Source organism: Drosophila arizonae, chromosome 4 (assembly GCF_054131065.1).
Source record: "Drosophila arizonae isolate 15081-1271.41 chromosome 4, UAZ_ARI_1.0, whole genome shotgun sequence".
Lineage (NCBI taxonomy): Eukaryota > Metazoa > Arthropoda > Insecta > Diptera > Drosophilidae > Drosophila > Drosophila arizonae.
In genome coordinates, this window is record NC_142924.1 from 20,507,644 (window position 1) to 20,521,096 (window position 13,453).

At 47.5% G+C, this 13,453-nt stretch overlaps 2 protein-coding genes across 3 annotated transcripts; one reads left to right on the forward strand and one right to left on the reverse strand.

Annotated features, from left to right (window-relative positions):
- Nucleotides 1–19: 19 nt before the first annotated feature.
- Nucleotides 20–13,161, forward strand: Ptip (PAX transcription activation domain interacting protein). Of its 2 annotated transcripts, none has more exons than XM_089469243.1 (8): nucleotides 20–466; nucleotides 1,242–3,671; nucleotides 3,728–4,258; nucleotides 4,325–6,074; nucleotides 6,138–7,523; nucleotides 7,594–7,822; nucleotides 7,890–12,160; nucleotides 13,084–13,161. In XM_089469243.1, the coding sequence occupies exons 1-7, from the start codon at nucleotides 392–394 to the stop codon at nucleotides 8,491–8,493; spliced, it is 7,005 nt and encodes a 2,334-aa protein (XP_089325369.1). In that variant the 5' UTR covers nucleotides 20–391; the 3' UTR covers nucleotides 8,494–12,160; nucleotides 13,084–13,161. The 2 variants fall into 2 exon arrangements, with proteins under 2 accessions (XP_089325369.1, XP_089325370.1); XM_089469244.1 differs by having other exon boundaries at nucleotides 1,242–3,644.
- Nucleotides 9,819–11,794, reverse strand: Nprl3 (GATOR complex protein Nprl3). The gene has a single exon (XM_018005542.2). It carries the CDS (start codon nucleotides 11,792–11,794, stop codon nucleotides 9,869–9,871), a length of 1,926 nt encoding a protein of 641 aa, XP_017861031.1. The 3' UTR covers nucleotides 9,819–9,868.
- Nucleotides 13,162–13,453: the final 292 nt, after the last annotated feature.

The following is a 13,453-nucleotide window of genomic DNA, read 5'->3' on the forward strand; positions in this document are numbered from 1 at the left end:
GTTAAGCAAATTATCGAGCACAGGTTAACATCTTTTTATCGACTTGTACTCGATACCTGGTATTAGTCAATCGATATGGCAGATAACACATCACTAGCGTTGGTTTTTGTTGCATACAAGAGACGGATGGGCTTCCGTAAAATATAAAAGAATACAAGTTATTTAGGCTTTAGTTCAATGTATTTAAACAATTCAAGCTCTTCTTTTCTTATACGTTGTGCTAGTTTTGAAATTTTACCGATCGTGTGCGATGGGTGCTCAGTGAAAGTGAAGCTGCAGGCCTTACCATATTCATGTCCGCGGCAGCCGCAGCAACAACAAAAGCGAAACGAAAGAAAAGTGAAATTTGAGCAAAAGGAATAGCGCATGCTAGTCTAGAAATAACAAAGAAATGGAAAATTCGAAGATAAGCGAAAAGCTATTCGAGGATGTGATCTATTATGTGCTCGGCAGCCTGGATGATGAGGTAAACATTGAGACTTCTCAGACGAAGACCCAAGGGCTGTACGTGCGCGCTCGTTGTATTATTTGGCATTGTGTGTTTGTGTGCGTGTGTGAGTGTTACATGTGTACGCGCGTGTAGGATTATAGTTTAGTGTTTGTGTGTTGCTGATGCAGCTGTACAGGCCACAGGGCGGCTTTAACTCATGCATTTAACAAATAAACATTAAACGTGTCTTTTGGACATCAAAACAATACATTTGTTGATTGCATATCGAAGGCAAATTTATCAGTGCTGGCAGCACAGGGAGTTTCATGTTTGTGCAAGTCCAAATTCGCGCCATAAAATGTTGCCGGCAAATTTCTAGGCATATGAGTGTGTGTATGCGTGTGTGTAGATAGTGATGAGCGATATATTGCGAAATGTGATTAGCAAAATTTATATGAATATTTAGATTTTATAGCTCCAAACTAGATTTTCATTATTAATTTCTAAATTTGTTGAATATTAATAGACTTGAATGTATTAATTAGAGATGTATATTATATTGGAGTTGATCGATACATTGGCGAACTTTTATTAGGCAAATTTATATGAATATCAAAATATTTAAATGTTGAAATAGTTAATTTGTAATTATGTTGTATAATTATAAACTTGAATACCATTGCACCTTCTAATTGTTAACAGTTTTAATATACATATTTAACAATTGCCCTGCACACAATATTAAAGTTTGCACGTCTATAAACTTGATTCTTGCGAAACTGAATAAATCTCTTTTTGTTACTTTTTGCAGAGCGAGCGCTTGCTTAAGAACGGCGGCGCACAATCGAAGCTTTTCCTCTCCGACCAAATCACGCATTTGATATGTGCCAGCAACTACTCCGAGGAGGAGCTGTCCATGAATCTGGACCTCTACAATGTGATACCTGTGATCGAGCAATGGATATTGCACAGCGTCAAGCTGGGTCGCATGGCCTCGACGCGTGCCTTCGATCCCAGCCAGCCGCGTTTAATGCGCGGCATACGGGCAGCTATTACGAACGTGGTGCCCAGCGATCGGAGGCGTCTCTATGCTATGCTGACCTTCCACGGAGCCGTTGTCACCAACACGTATGGGGCGACTAATACGCATCTGGTATGCGGCGCCGCCACTGGGACCATTTACAATAAAGCGCTGGCGCTGCCCAAGAATGCGATGAATATCGTTACGCCCGATTGGGTCACCGATTGTATCAAATGCAAGAGCTGCCTGCCCTGCGAGCCCTATCATCCCAGATTGCTGAAACCAATCGAGAAACAACGTGCGCAAAAGCAGCAGCAGCAACAAAATCTTCAGCAACAGCAGCAACAACAACAGCAGCAACAACAGCAGCAGCAACAATTGCAACAGCAATTAGCACAGCAGCAGCAACAACAACAGCAACATTTAGTTCAGCAATTACCACAACAACAGCAACAGCAGCAGCAGCAGCAACAACAGCCCCCAGCAGCTTCTCAGCTCTCTGATATACTGGGCTTCGGCGACGACAGCGCTGCTAAGAGCATAGCCAGCATTAAGTCCCAGCTGCAGGCATCGGCAGAGCGCGCCGCAGCCGAGCAACAACAACTGCAACAGCAGCAGCAGCAACAACAACAACAATTGCCACAACCAGCGCAGCAGCAGGTTGTTTTTGTGCGACCACGGAATCTGCAGCAGCAGCAACAATTGCAACAGCAATTGCAGCAACAGAGCGCACCCCAAGCGCCACCGCCACCTCCGCCGCCAAATCAACAGCAGCAGCAACAAATCATAATACAACAACAAAAAATCATACCAGCCAACCTGCAGCAACAGCAGCAGCAACAACAGATCAAGCACATCTTGCAGCAGCAGCGGCAAATGAAGAGTACACAGCAGCAACAACAACAGCAACAACAGCAGCAGCAACAGCAACAACAACAGCAGCAACAACAACAGCAAATGCAGCTGATGCAGCAACAGGACCAACAACAGCAGCAGCAACTTCTACTTCAGCAGCAGCAACAACAGCAACAGCCACGTCTGCCTACCACGCCCACCATGCCCCAACCATCCATGCCCAGTGGACGCCAAACACCGCGCACGCCTCAGCCTGCAACAACACCGCAGCCCGTGCAGTCGCCGCAGCAACAGGTGGCACAACAGCAACAGGTACCTCAACATCAGCAACAGTCGGTGCCCGTCTCGCCGCAAGCTCTGCATCAGCACATTATGAAACAGCAGCAGATGCTGCAGCAGCAGCAAATGCAACTGCATCAACATGTTCAAAATGGCCAAAGCCTGACATCACAGCAACAGGCGCTGCAACGGCAGATACAGCAGCAGCAACAGCAACTGTTGCAACAGCAGCAGCAGCTGCAAATACAAATGCAGCAAATGCAACAGCAGCAACAACAACAACAACAGCAGCAGCAACAACAGCCACAGCAGCAGCAATCACCACGATTGGTCCAAAATCGTTCGCCAGTCATGCCACCCGGCACACCATCACCTTCGCTGCAGCAGCAACAGCACTTGAGCAACATGTTGCCGCCTCAGTCGCCGCGACAACTGCAGTCGCCCGCGCCACAAATGACGCCGCCACCGCCACCCTCGCCACAAAGTGCGCAGCAGCATTTGCGTCAGCAACAACAACAATTGCAACAGAGCCGCCAGCAGCAACAACACATGATGGGCAGTCCGCAGCAACAGCCGACACCAACATCCATGATGTCACCGCAACAGCAGCCGTTCCAGCAACCTGTGCATCAGCAGCAACGTATGCAACTGCAGCAGCAACAGCAACAACAGCAGCTTGCACAACAGCAACAACAGAGTCCGCAGCACATCTCAGCGCCGCAATCACCGCAGATATCACAAACACCGCCCATGGCCAACAAGCAACAACAGCAGGCAGCACAGCATCAGCAGCAGCAACAACAACAGCAATCATTTGTCCAGCCCATCGATCCAACAGATCCGGTGCAAGTGGCTCAAGTGCTCAGTCGTTCGACGCTTTCAAGCAATCAGGACTCGCTGATAATGCGGCAGCAGCAGCTGAAGCAACAGCAGTTACAGCAACAGCAGCAGCAACAACAGCAACAAATGCCTACACAACAACATACACCCTCGCCCCGACAATCACCACTGCATCAGCAACAAGCAACGCAACAGCAGCAACAACAACAACCAGAGAGGGTATGTCTAACAAAAGGAGTGCTCAAAGTGAATCTGAAATATGGATTATGTCGCTGTATACTCATAATTATTTTCCTTTCTAGCCGTTACAGCAACTGCAAGCTCAACAGCAGCAACCGCAGCAAATATCACAACAACTCGCCTCTGGACAACAGCAGCAGCAACAGCAACAGCAGCAAGTCATCACCCAACGACACGTGATAAACACTTCCACCGCACAGGGACAACAGATAATTCAGAGTCACATGATGAGTATACAGCAACAGCAGCAGAAGCAGCAGCAAATGTTGCAGTTGCAGCAGCAACAACAACAACAACAACAGCAGCAGCAACAGCAACATCAAATGATACCTCAGCAGCAACAGCAGGCACAACAGCAGCAATTGCCACAGCAACAGCAGCTGCAACCACAGCCGCAGCAGCAGCAGCAACAACAACAAGTGCAGTTTACGCAACAGCAAAATATTGCGCTTGGCAGTGGCGGTCAGGTGCGAATTATACAACAAACGATACAGCCACCGCAACAGCAGCAACAGTTGTTGGGGCAACAGTTTCCGCAGCAGCCACAGCAGCAACAACAGCAGCAAGTGCTGACGCAGCAGCCGCAACAACACGTAAGTTTACATACTAGTCAATTACGGAAATGTTTCTAATGGACTTTCTGTTCAATCTGATTTTAGCCACTGCAACAACAACAACAACAGCAGCAGCAACAACAACAACAACCCATGCAAACCAAAAAGTTTATCATAAGTCAACAGCAGTTCAGCCAGCTCAGCGCACAGCAGCAGCAGCAGATTTTGGCACAGAATCAACAAAACCAAAATGTGTTCATTGTAAACTCCACGAATCTGTCGCAGCAACAACAGCAGCAGCAGCAACAGCTTGTGCAGCAACGACAACTATTGCAGCAACAACAGCAGCAGCAGCAGCAACAACAGCAGATGCCACCAAATCAAATGATGTTGGCACAGCAGCAACAATCACCACAACAGCAACAGGCGCCCCCACAAATGCAACAGCAACTGCTCACACAGCAGCAACAACAGCAACGGCTGCAAATGCAACAGCAGCAGCAGCAGGCGCCACAACAGCAACAACAAATTGTGATCAATCAGCAAGTCATCAGCGATCCACAGCGCTTGCAATATTTACAGCAACAGCAATTGCTACAGCAGAAACAGCAGCAGGCGCAGCAACAACAGCAACAACTTGTCGGACCACCACAGCAACAGCAGCAAATACTTATACAACAGCAACAGCCAGTGTCACAACAGCAACAGCAGCAGCAGCCTGCTCAGCAGATCATGCAGCAAGTACTTATTAAGCAGCAGCATCTGCCACAGCGCACGCCACCGCCACAATCGCCACAGCAACAGCAGCAGCAGCAGCAGCTGATGTTGCAGCAGCAATCGCCTCAGCATCACACGCAACTGCAACAGCAGCAGCCCCATTGGTCGCCGCAAAGCCCTGTGACAAATCAGTTGGCGCCCACCACACCAGGCACGCCCACCACGAGCATGGGCATGCAGTCGCCCTTGCCGGGCACACCCACCACGCCCCAGCAACAAGCGCCGCAATTTGCGCCGCGCGGTCTGCGCCCACAGACGCCCTGGACCGCACAGCAGCAGCAGCAGCAACAACAACAGCAGCAATCGCAACAACCGCAGCAGCAGCAACAACAGCTTGTGCTGCCACCGCCGCAACAACAGCAGCAGCAGCGCCAACTGATCCAATTGGACGAGAAGATGCATGCGCACTTCATGTCGCTGGATGCGCACAAACGTGCCGAATACATAACGAAACTGAATCAGAGCAAGCCACGTGTCATGCTGCGCCAGCAGGTGGCCTACCAGCCGCGTCCAGGCGCACCGGGCAGCGTGGTGGCAACACGTGCACAGGGCCCAGTGCCGGTGCCGGGGCCAGGCACTTCGCACATTATTGTGCAGAGTCAAATGCCAGGCGGACTCACGCAGCAGGAGCAAATGTTGTGGCTGCAGCAGCAGGGCACGCGTCAGGTGGTGGTGCGTGCTAGTGGTGCGCCCGGTCTGAGTCCGATTACGCAGCAACAACAGCAGCAGCAACCGCCGGGTGGTGGCCAGCAACAACAGCAACAACTACCTCAGCAACAGCAACAGTTCAATCCCAATGATCCTAATCAGCAAATGTTGTTGCAGCGCCAACAGCTGCGCGTGCAGCAAATTCCCATGCAAGCGGCGCCGGCGCCTCAGCTGGGCAAGCAGACGGTGCAGTTGATACCCGGACCCAATGGCCAGCTTATTGAGCAGCAAACCATTGTGCAGCAGCAGAGCCAACAGCAGCAGCAGCCGCCCACACCGGGCACACCCACGACGCCTGGTACAGGCGTCGTTGTAGGCGGTGCGCCAGGAGGCAATATAATGACACAGACATTGGTCATGTCAGCAACAGGTGAGCTCGTAATTAGATTTGGATTGAACTTAGTGACTAATGCAGATTCTCCTTCTGACCCAGCTCCTGATGGTCAGCAACAACAGCAACAGACGCCGCAACAGATGAACCTGAAGACGAAGACGGCGTTGGCCAATATGCTGAGCAATCGCCTGGGCAACAATGGACAACAGGCGCCGGCACAACAACAGCAACTCATTTCCATGAGCGATGTACAGCAGCAACAGCAGCAGCAGCAACAACAACAGCAGCAGCAGATTGTACAACAAGTTGTTGTCAGCGGCGGCACACCACAACAGCAGCAGCAGCAGCAACAACAATTGCTACTGCAACAGCAGCAGCAACAACAGCTAGTTGTGGCACAGCAGCAACAGCTGCCGTCTGGAGCGCAGCAACATGTGGAGACACCATCGGCAGCTGGCACCTTACGCATGATGGGACAACAGCATAATGCTGCTGTGGGCGTGCCCGGCCAGCCGCGCACACCGCAGGAGCTGCTGATGCTGCAGCAACAACAGCAGCAACAACAACAGCAGCAGCAGCAGCAGCAACAACAACAGCAATTGCTGCAACAGCATCCACAACAAATGCGACGAGTTGTCGGCGTGTCACAGCAACAGTTGCCGCAACAACATCTCGTGCAGCAACAAATTGTGGTTGCACCGCCCAACATGCAGCAACAACAGCTGCCAGTGGGCGTGCCCGTACAGGTGGCCGGCGGACCACCGCACGTCTACATGCAGGTGCGTCCCGGCCAGCCGCCCATTCCGATGCCACCGCGTCCCCAGTTCTATGGCCATAATCCGAACTTGAAGCTACCCCCGGATTTGTTCCTGGTCGGCTGCACCTTCTACATCGTGGAATACGACGAGACGGACAGCGATGAGCTGCCCATCTGGCTGGACACCATTCGACAGTTTGGCGGGGACATCGAGCGCGTCTATTGCGCCCGCGTCACCCACGTCATCTGCCGCACCCAGCGCCATGGCATGGTGATGCAGGCGCTGCGGGATGCCAAGCGCTGTGTGACCGCCTACTGGCTGAGCGATATCTGCCTGAAGCGACAGCTGACGCCGCCCTGGCAGCCCCTGCATCTGCCCTTCCCCAGTCAGTTTGGCTATCGCAAGCCGCTGGAGCGCTACATCATCACCTCGGAGGGTTTCGAAGGCGAAGAGGTGGTGCGATTGCAACAGATGGCCGAGGAGTGTGGCGCCATTTACACCTCCTATCTGTCCAAGGTGAACACGCTCGTCGTCTGCAAGCAGCTGGAGGGCAACAAATACAATGCGGCCAAAGAGTGGAACATTCCGATGGTGAATGCCCTCTGGCTGAGCGATGTCTGCATCGGCAATCTGAGTGGGTTGACCCAGTACGAGAATCCCAAGTATCAGCAGTACAATCTGGCCGCACCATTCCGCATTGAATGCAATCTGGTGCAGCATTTGCTAGGTAAGAAATTGAAATGATATTAATTACATAGAATAATGGATTAAACGATTCATTGGCCTTCACATTGCAGCCGCTTGGAAGGCGCCCATTAATCTGACCCAGGAGGCGCATGAGCGCGTCAAGCGTCATCTTTCCGATCCGTATGCCAACGAGCAGAAGCTGAAACGCCAGAAATTGTGCGTCTACCAAGAGCATCTGCCCGAGCAAATTGTTTGCATTGAATATCCGCAGACAACCAAGCCGCCCAAGGTCATCTTCTCACAGGTCGCCGATGCGGAGGCGCTGAAGAAGGCTGTCGAGTGAGTTGATGAAGAAGAAAAATAATGATTCAATGTATTCATATATACGACTTTTAATTTTCTACAGGCTGCTGGGCGGCATTGTGGTGGACAGTCCGACGGATGCAACACACTTGGTCATGACACGCGAGAGTCGCACCTGCAAGTTGATTCAGGCCTGTTGCCACGTTGACTACGTGCTCAAGTCCACCTGGCTGATAGATAGCGCAAAGGCCGGCAAATTTGTGCCGCCTGACGAGTATCGCATTCGCCACATACCCGTCGATGAGAACTTGCAGTTCGATTTGGATGCGGTTCTCTGTGCGCCGACACGTTCCACACTCTTTGCGGGCAAATACTTCTATGTGACGCCGGATGTATTTCCGGCACGTGATGAAATCATACGCATGATCGAATCATCTGGCGGCAAAGTGGAGCTAAAACGGCGCAGCGGTGCGGCTGTCGCTGAGGCGCATGTGCAAGCGCCCGACTCATATATCATAGTTACCTGCCCAACGGATATGCATTTGTGCGCGGATCTGACGCGTCATGGCAATCCCAAGTGCCATATTGTCTCCACGGAGTTTGTGATGAGCTCCATACTGCGGCAGCAGCTGGAAATCGAACCCAACTTGATCCCTTATCTGTACAACAACAACATTTCCAACAGCAGCAACAACAACAAATCCTAGCGACAAGCTGTCTTCGTTTATTTCCTGCTAACAGCTTGATCCACCTCTTAACCCAAACATCATCAATGAACCCACATTTTCATCGAGCCTGTGAGCTGTGAATGCGAATCTAGTCCTCTGATTGCGTCAATACTGATGAAAATTGGGCACGAATCGTTTAGATTTACATATATCACCATATATATATATTTATATATATATATAGCATGGATCGTTATCAAGACAAATTGATAAAAACTCTGCTTGTTTCTTGTAAGCACCTCAAACTCAAACGCTGATGGCAGTTCAGCTGCGAATCGAGTCATTTAAAACGATCTATCACATCTATATATTAGCTAGTTACAATCTAACTGTAAGAAAAAAGTACTTTTATATATATGTATCGAGTACATATGCATATATATATATATTTTTGTAAACTAGATTTAGGCATATATATCTGTATATCTATATATATGTATAGGCGTATACGAAACGTTTCACAGAAATTTCAATCGGCTGGCTATTAGAATTTTAAGCACCTTTTCGACTTGGATAAAGTCCACGTTGTTCAAGTCAACTCAATGTTAGTTAGGTATACTCAACAAATAAAGCTTATGTTATGTATGTAAACAACAAAAGTGTTTTCTTTTATTTTCTTTGTTTGTTCATAAACTTTGGGTGAATTTTTGTATTATTTTATAGATTAAAAGAAAAACAAAGAAAAAAAACGTTACGTTAAACAGGCAAAAAAAATTGATAAACATACCAAATCTCAAAATAAAATGAATACATAGTTAAATAGTCCATGTTCTTTAAAATCCGGGCTTTAATTTATTTTTTAAACATTTTATGGATATAGTACTCTTTAATTGTAATTTAATAATATAAATAAATAATTTTGTCTTGCTCAAGGCCTTGACAATTTCGACGAACCTAAGAAAACTTTGGTAACTAAATAGTAGTGTCTAAACTTACTTACCAAGCTCACTTAAAAAATTTAAAACATATTTTTATTTTTAAATCAAAATAGCCAGATAGTATATTCTGATGGATAATGAATTAAAGGATATAACTCAGTTCATTAGTAAAATTATCAGACAATATCTCGGATATAAAGTTTACGAAATTAAAAAATATATTTATGCAGGCGACTATTAGTACTTTCAGATATAATATATTCAGAAAGAAATCAATTGTATATTGATATTCGGGAAGCTAACTTTTGACTTATTAAGTTATGTCATTTTGACAACTTGTCAATATTCACCACACAGGCTTATCGGCAAAATTCTGTTATCCATCAAAGAATTTTGACACAAATCTCGAAAAAATATTCCTAGCTATTGTAAGTCACATTCATAATGCATTTGGAATGCTTGCTTTATTATAAATTCTATTTGTTGTTGTACATGGAGGCTATGGCCGGATCCTCTGTCTCGTAGAGGATGAGAACGTCGCGGAACTTGTCGAGCAGCTGCAGCAGCTGGGAGCGACGCAAATTCTCAAAATACATAATCTCCTCCAGGTGATGTTCGCTTTTGAAGTAGCCCATCTGGTAGAGCTTGACCAGCAGCGACAGATCGTCCAGGTTGAGGGAGGCGGGTATACGACGTATGGCAGCGCGATCGGCATCGCTGAAGACCTGCAGCAGCTCCTTGAGTTTCTGCTCATCCTCCATGGAGTCGAGACTGTCACAGTTGTCCGTGCTCATGGAGGCCGTCATGCTGAAGTTCGACTTGTGGCTGGATGAGGGCTGCACCGCAATATTATCGGAGGCGACGGAGAAGTGATCGTCCGTCAGATGGCGACGATGCGAATTCGCGGGCATCGGCAGTGGCTGGCTGGACATGCTAAGCATGGAGCCACCGTGCACGGGATCATCATGCGGAACGCGATTCATAGTATCGTCTTCGGTGTGATTGCTGTCCTGCTCCTCCTCGGTAAGATTGCCGGCGGCGACATGCGCACAGGAGGCGGACTCCCCAAATTCGTCGTCCACGTCGCTGGGCATGAATTGGACGTAGGTGTGCAGCTGCATGAGCAGATGATGCTGCAGCATCCAGAGCACCATCTGGGCGAGTATGCCCTGACGTGCCGGCTGCTGCAGCGGCGTCGTCAGGTGTCCAATTGACGTGGGCAGCGAGAAGTCCGAGATGACCTCGAACAAGGACATTCCCGCAAAGCGAGTGGAGAACTTCTCCACCAGGTGGGAGCGCGTGTGCAGCGGTGCATCTGGCGCGATCACATACACATTGGTCTCGCACAGCGGATAGATGATGGTGGCCTTGGCCCAGTAGACCAGGTGAGAGACTAGCTTATAGACATGCTCGATGCTGAGATCCGCATTGGAGGCCATGCTCTGCAGGCTGATCAGCGGATTGTAGGCATCCACCAGCTGCCATAGCATTCGTGCGCCCGTCGGCGGCACACAGTCGAGCAGCTCAGCAAAGTCCACCAGCAGCAGCATGCCATGATACGGCTTGAGCGCGCGCAGACAGCGATCGATCGTCTCTGGATCCACCATGCTGCCCTTCTTGTGCAGCTGATGGGCCTTGGCCGGCAGGCAGAAGGTCAGCGTTAGATTCTGATTTAGTGTGGTGCTCAGCAGTCCGGTGGTGCAGAGATCATTGCAGATGGACTTCAGGGCCTGCGCCAGGCTGCAGCGCTCCGCAATCAGCTCGAGCGTGCGCTCCAGCGGCTGCTGCTGTTGCTGTTGCTCGTCGTGGGTACGCGCCATCAGCGCCGTCTGCTCCGTCACATAGCCGCTGCGCTGCTCCTCGAACTTGAGCGCCAGCCCCAGGCGCTTGCTCAGCTCGTGGTAGCACTTGACGATGGAGTAGCTGGCCTGGGCGTGCAGTGCGAACACAATGTTGATCAGCATCTGCTGCTTCTTGGCCGCACCGGCAGTTGTTATGCTACTGCTGGCCGCCAGGGCTTGGCTGTTGCCCGCATTTAGCTGAACTGTCGAGGCTGAGCTAATCAATGTGGGATGGCTAACGAAACGCACATCGTTCAGCTTCAGCTCGAACTTTTGGTTGCACAACTGTGGCTTGACAGCGAATAGAGCGGATAGTACGTCATCTGCGAAACCCTGCAGTTGTCCTGTGCCCTGCTGATTCTGGCTCTGTTGCGTGGGCGTCTGCAGCAAATCATCTGTGTGGGTGACGGCGAAGGGATTTCGTTTTTTGTTAACCATCTCCTCTCGGGGCTCTTCCGATTTGTGTGTTTGGCCGAGTGTGTGGTAGGGATATCGATACAGCAGGCGGTCGCCTTTGCTGTCGAAGTAGGCAAGTATTACAGCCAGAGGGTTTACTTCCATCGTAGCATTATTTATTTATTCTCTTTTTTTACCAGCTGCTTTAAATAACAAGTTGGCAGTGCCATAATAAAGAAATCCCTGCCATGAGGCAGTGCTGCAAGACGTTCAAGAATTCATTCCACAACACTGTTACTATATGTTTGTTACAAATATGAGCTCTGTTAATAGCTTAAAAGTGCCATTTGAGTAAAGTGTATGGCTAACATAACCATAACTTAACATTCTTGCGTTTACACTAGAGCAAGAAGAAGAGTCGGAGTAACGCGGAGTGTGAAACGCGTTTAAAGGTGTAAAAACAACAAATAAATTGTTAAAAAAATATTCTGTGCGCTGTTTTCCAGTGCTACTTACGCAATGCACTAAAATGTAATGGTGAAACGTGTTAGTTCTAGCTTAAAATGTAGTTTTAAAATTTATCTTATTAGCGTGTTGGTAAAGATGAAAAACACATAGGACGTGAAAGGTAAAATGCGCATAAAACATTAGAGCAAGCGAGATGCCATTAAAGTGTTGTAGCAGCGGTCTATATATATACATACATACATTGTATATTTTTGAGCGTGTGATTGTGTGCGAGTACGAAACGAGGTACAAAATGTAAAGAGGAATTGTTCAAATGTAGTTACAAATATTTTTGATCAAACTATAGTTTTTTTTTTTGCCATTGTGCATTTGACAGAAAATCTACGAAGAGTTAACTTTTGAGTGTATATAAATATCTTCTTAATAGCAGTAAACTTGTGCCGATTCGTTTCTCTAGTTGGCGGTTATGTTTACCCTTAAAAATTATTGTATATCAATATTCAAATATTAAAAAATTTGTGTATAAGAGCGGCAATATCCGCGTATAGATTTTTATATTTGTATGTACGTAGGTACATATTTCAGTGGCGCCGTGTGTGTACATGCATGCATATATGTATGTATCGACGAACAGACAGAAAGACAAAATTAATGTACGTACAGCACTATAAAGTACACTGTGAAATGGCAGGCGCAGTAGTAATAGGCTAAAGAAAGATCAGGTAGAAGAAGCAGCAACGCGAACAAAATAAAATAGGCGATAATAGGTATGATTTTTACTAGTTGGCATGCTTATGTCCGTATGCTGAAACGGCCACACTATATGTTGCTGTTATAATACAAGTGCGCGCGCAGCACAACTCAGTATAGTTATCTCACTCTGTTACACACTCAATACGTGTTTTGTGCGCATTTTCGTTGTTTCTTATGCCATACGTATTAATAATAAAATTGATTAATCAAAGTGTAAACGTTTATTTAAGCAGGCAGCAAACGTTAAAACAACGCCGCGTTTTAAAACAAGAAAGCCTGCAAGCCAAATTACAGTGTGTGCATTTAAAATTTGAGAAAATGTAAAAAAAAAAAAAAAAAAAAAAAAGAAATTAAAATAAAAAAACAGATCATAAGCAAGTGAATACAAAACAAAATTTAAGTATCAAGTAAAGCAAAAGCGACACATTAAAACAAAATCAAAGCTTGCCATTTAAATTAGTGTTGTGTACAATGAAGTGAAACTATATAATCATTCACGGTGAGTAAAACATTCTAAGCACATCAGTAATGCGCGCGTAAATTTTGGTTACTTGCATATAAGAATGTTAGTTGATTGATTTGTTTGTCAGTTGAAAATTAAAC

What these genes read in the sequence shown, in the direction of transcription:
- Nprl3 (XM_018005542.2), bottom strand. Translation starts at nt 11,794, where the DNA reads ATGGAAGTAAACCCTCTGGCTGTAATACTTGCCTACTTCGACAGCAAA.
- Ptip (XM_089469243.1), top strand. Translation starts at nt 392, where the DNA reads ATGGAAAATTCGAAGATAAGCGAAAAGCTATTCGAGGATGTGATCTAT. An exon ending in TCGGCAGCCTGGATGATGAG is followed by an intron (nt 467 to 1,241) that starts GTAAACATTGAG and finishes TACTTTTTGCAG; the next exon opens with AGCGAGCGCTTGCTTAAGAA. An exon ending in TAACAAAAGGAGTGCTCAAA is followed by an intron (nt 3,672 to 3,727) that starts GTGAATCTGAAA and finishes TTTCCTTTCTAG; the next exon opens with CCGTTACAGCAACTGCAAGC.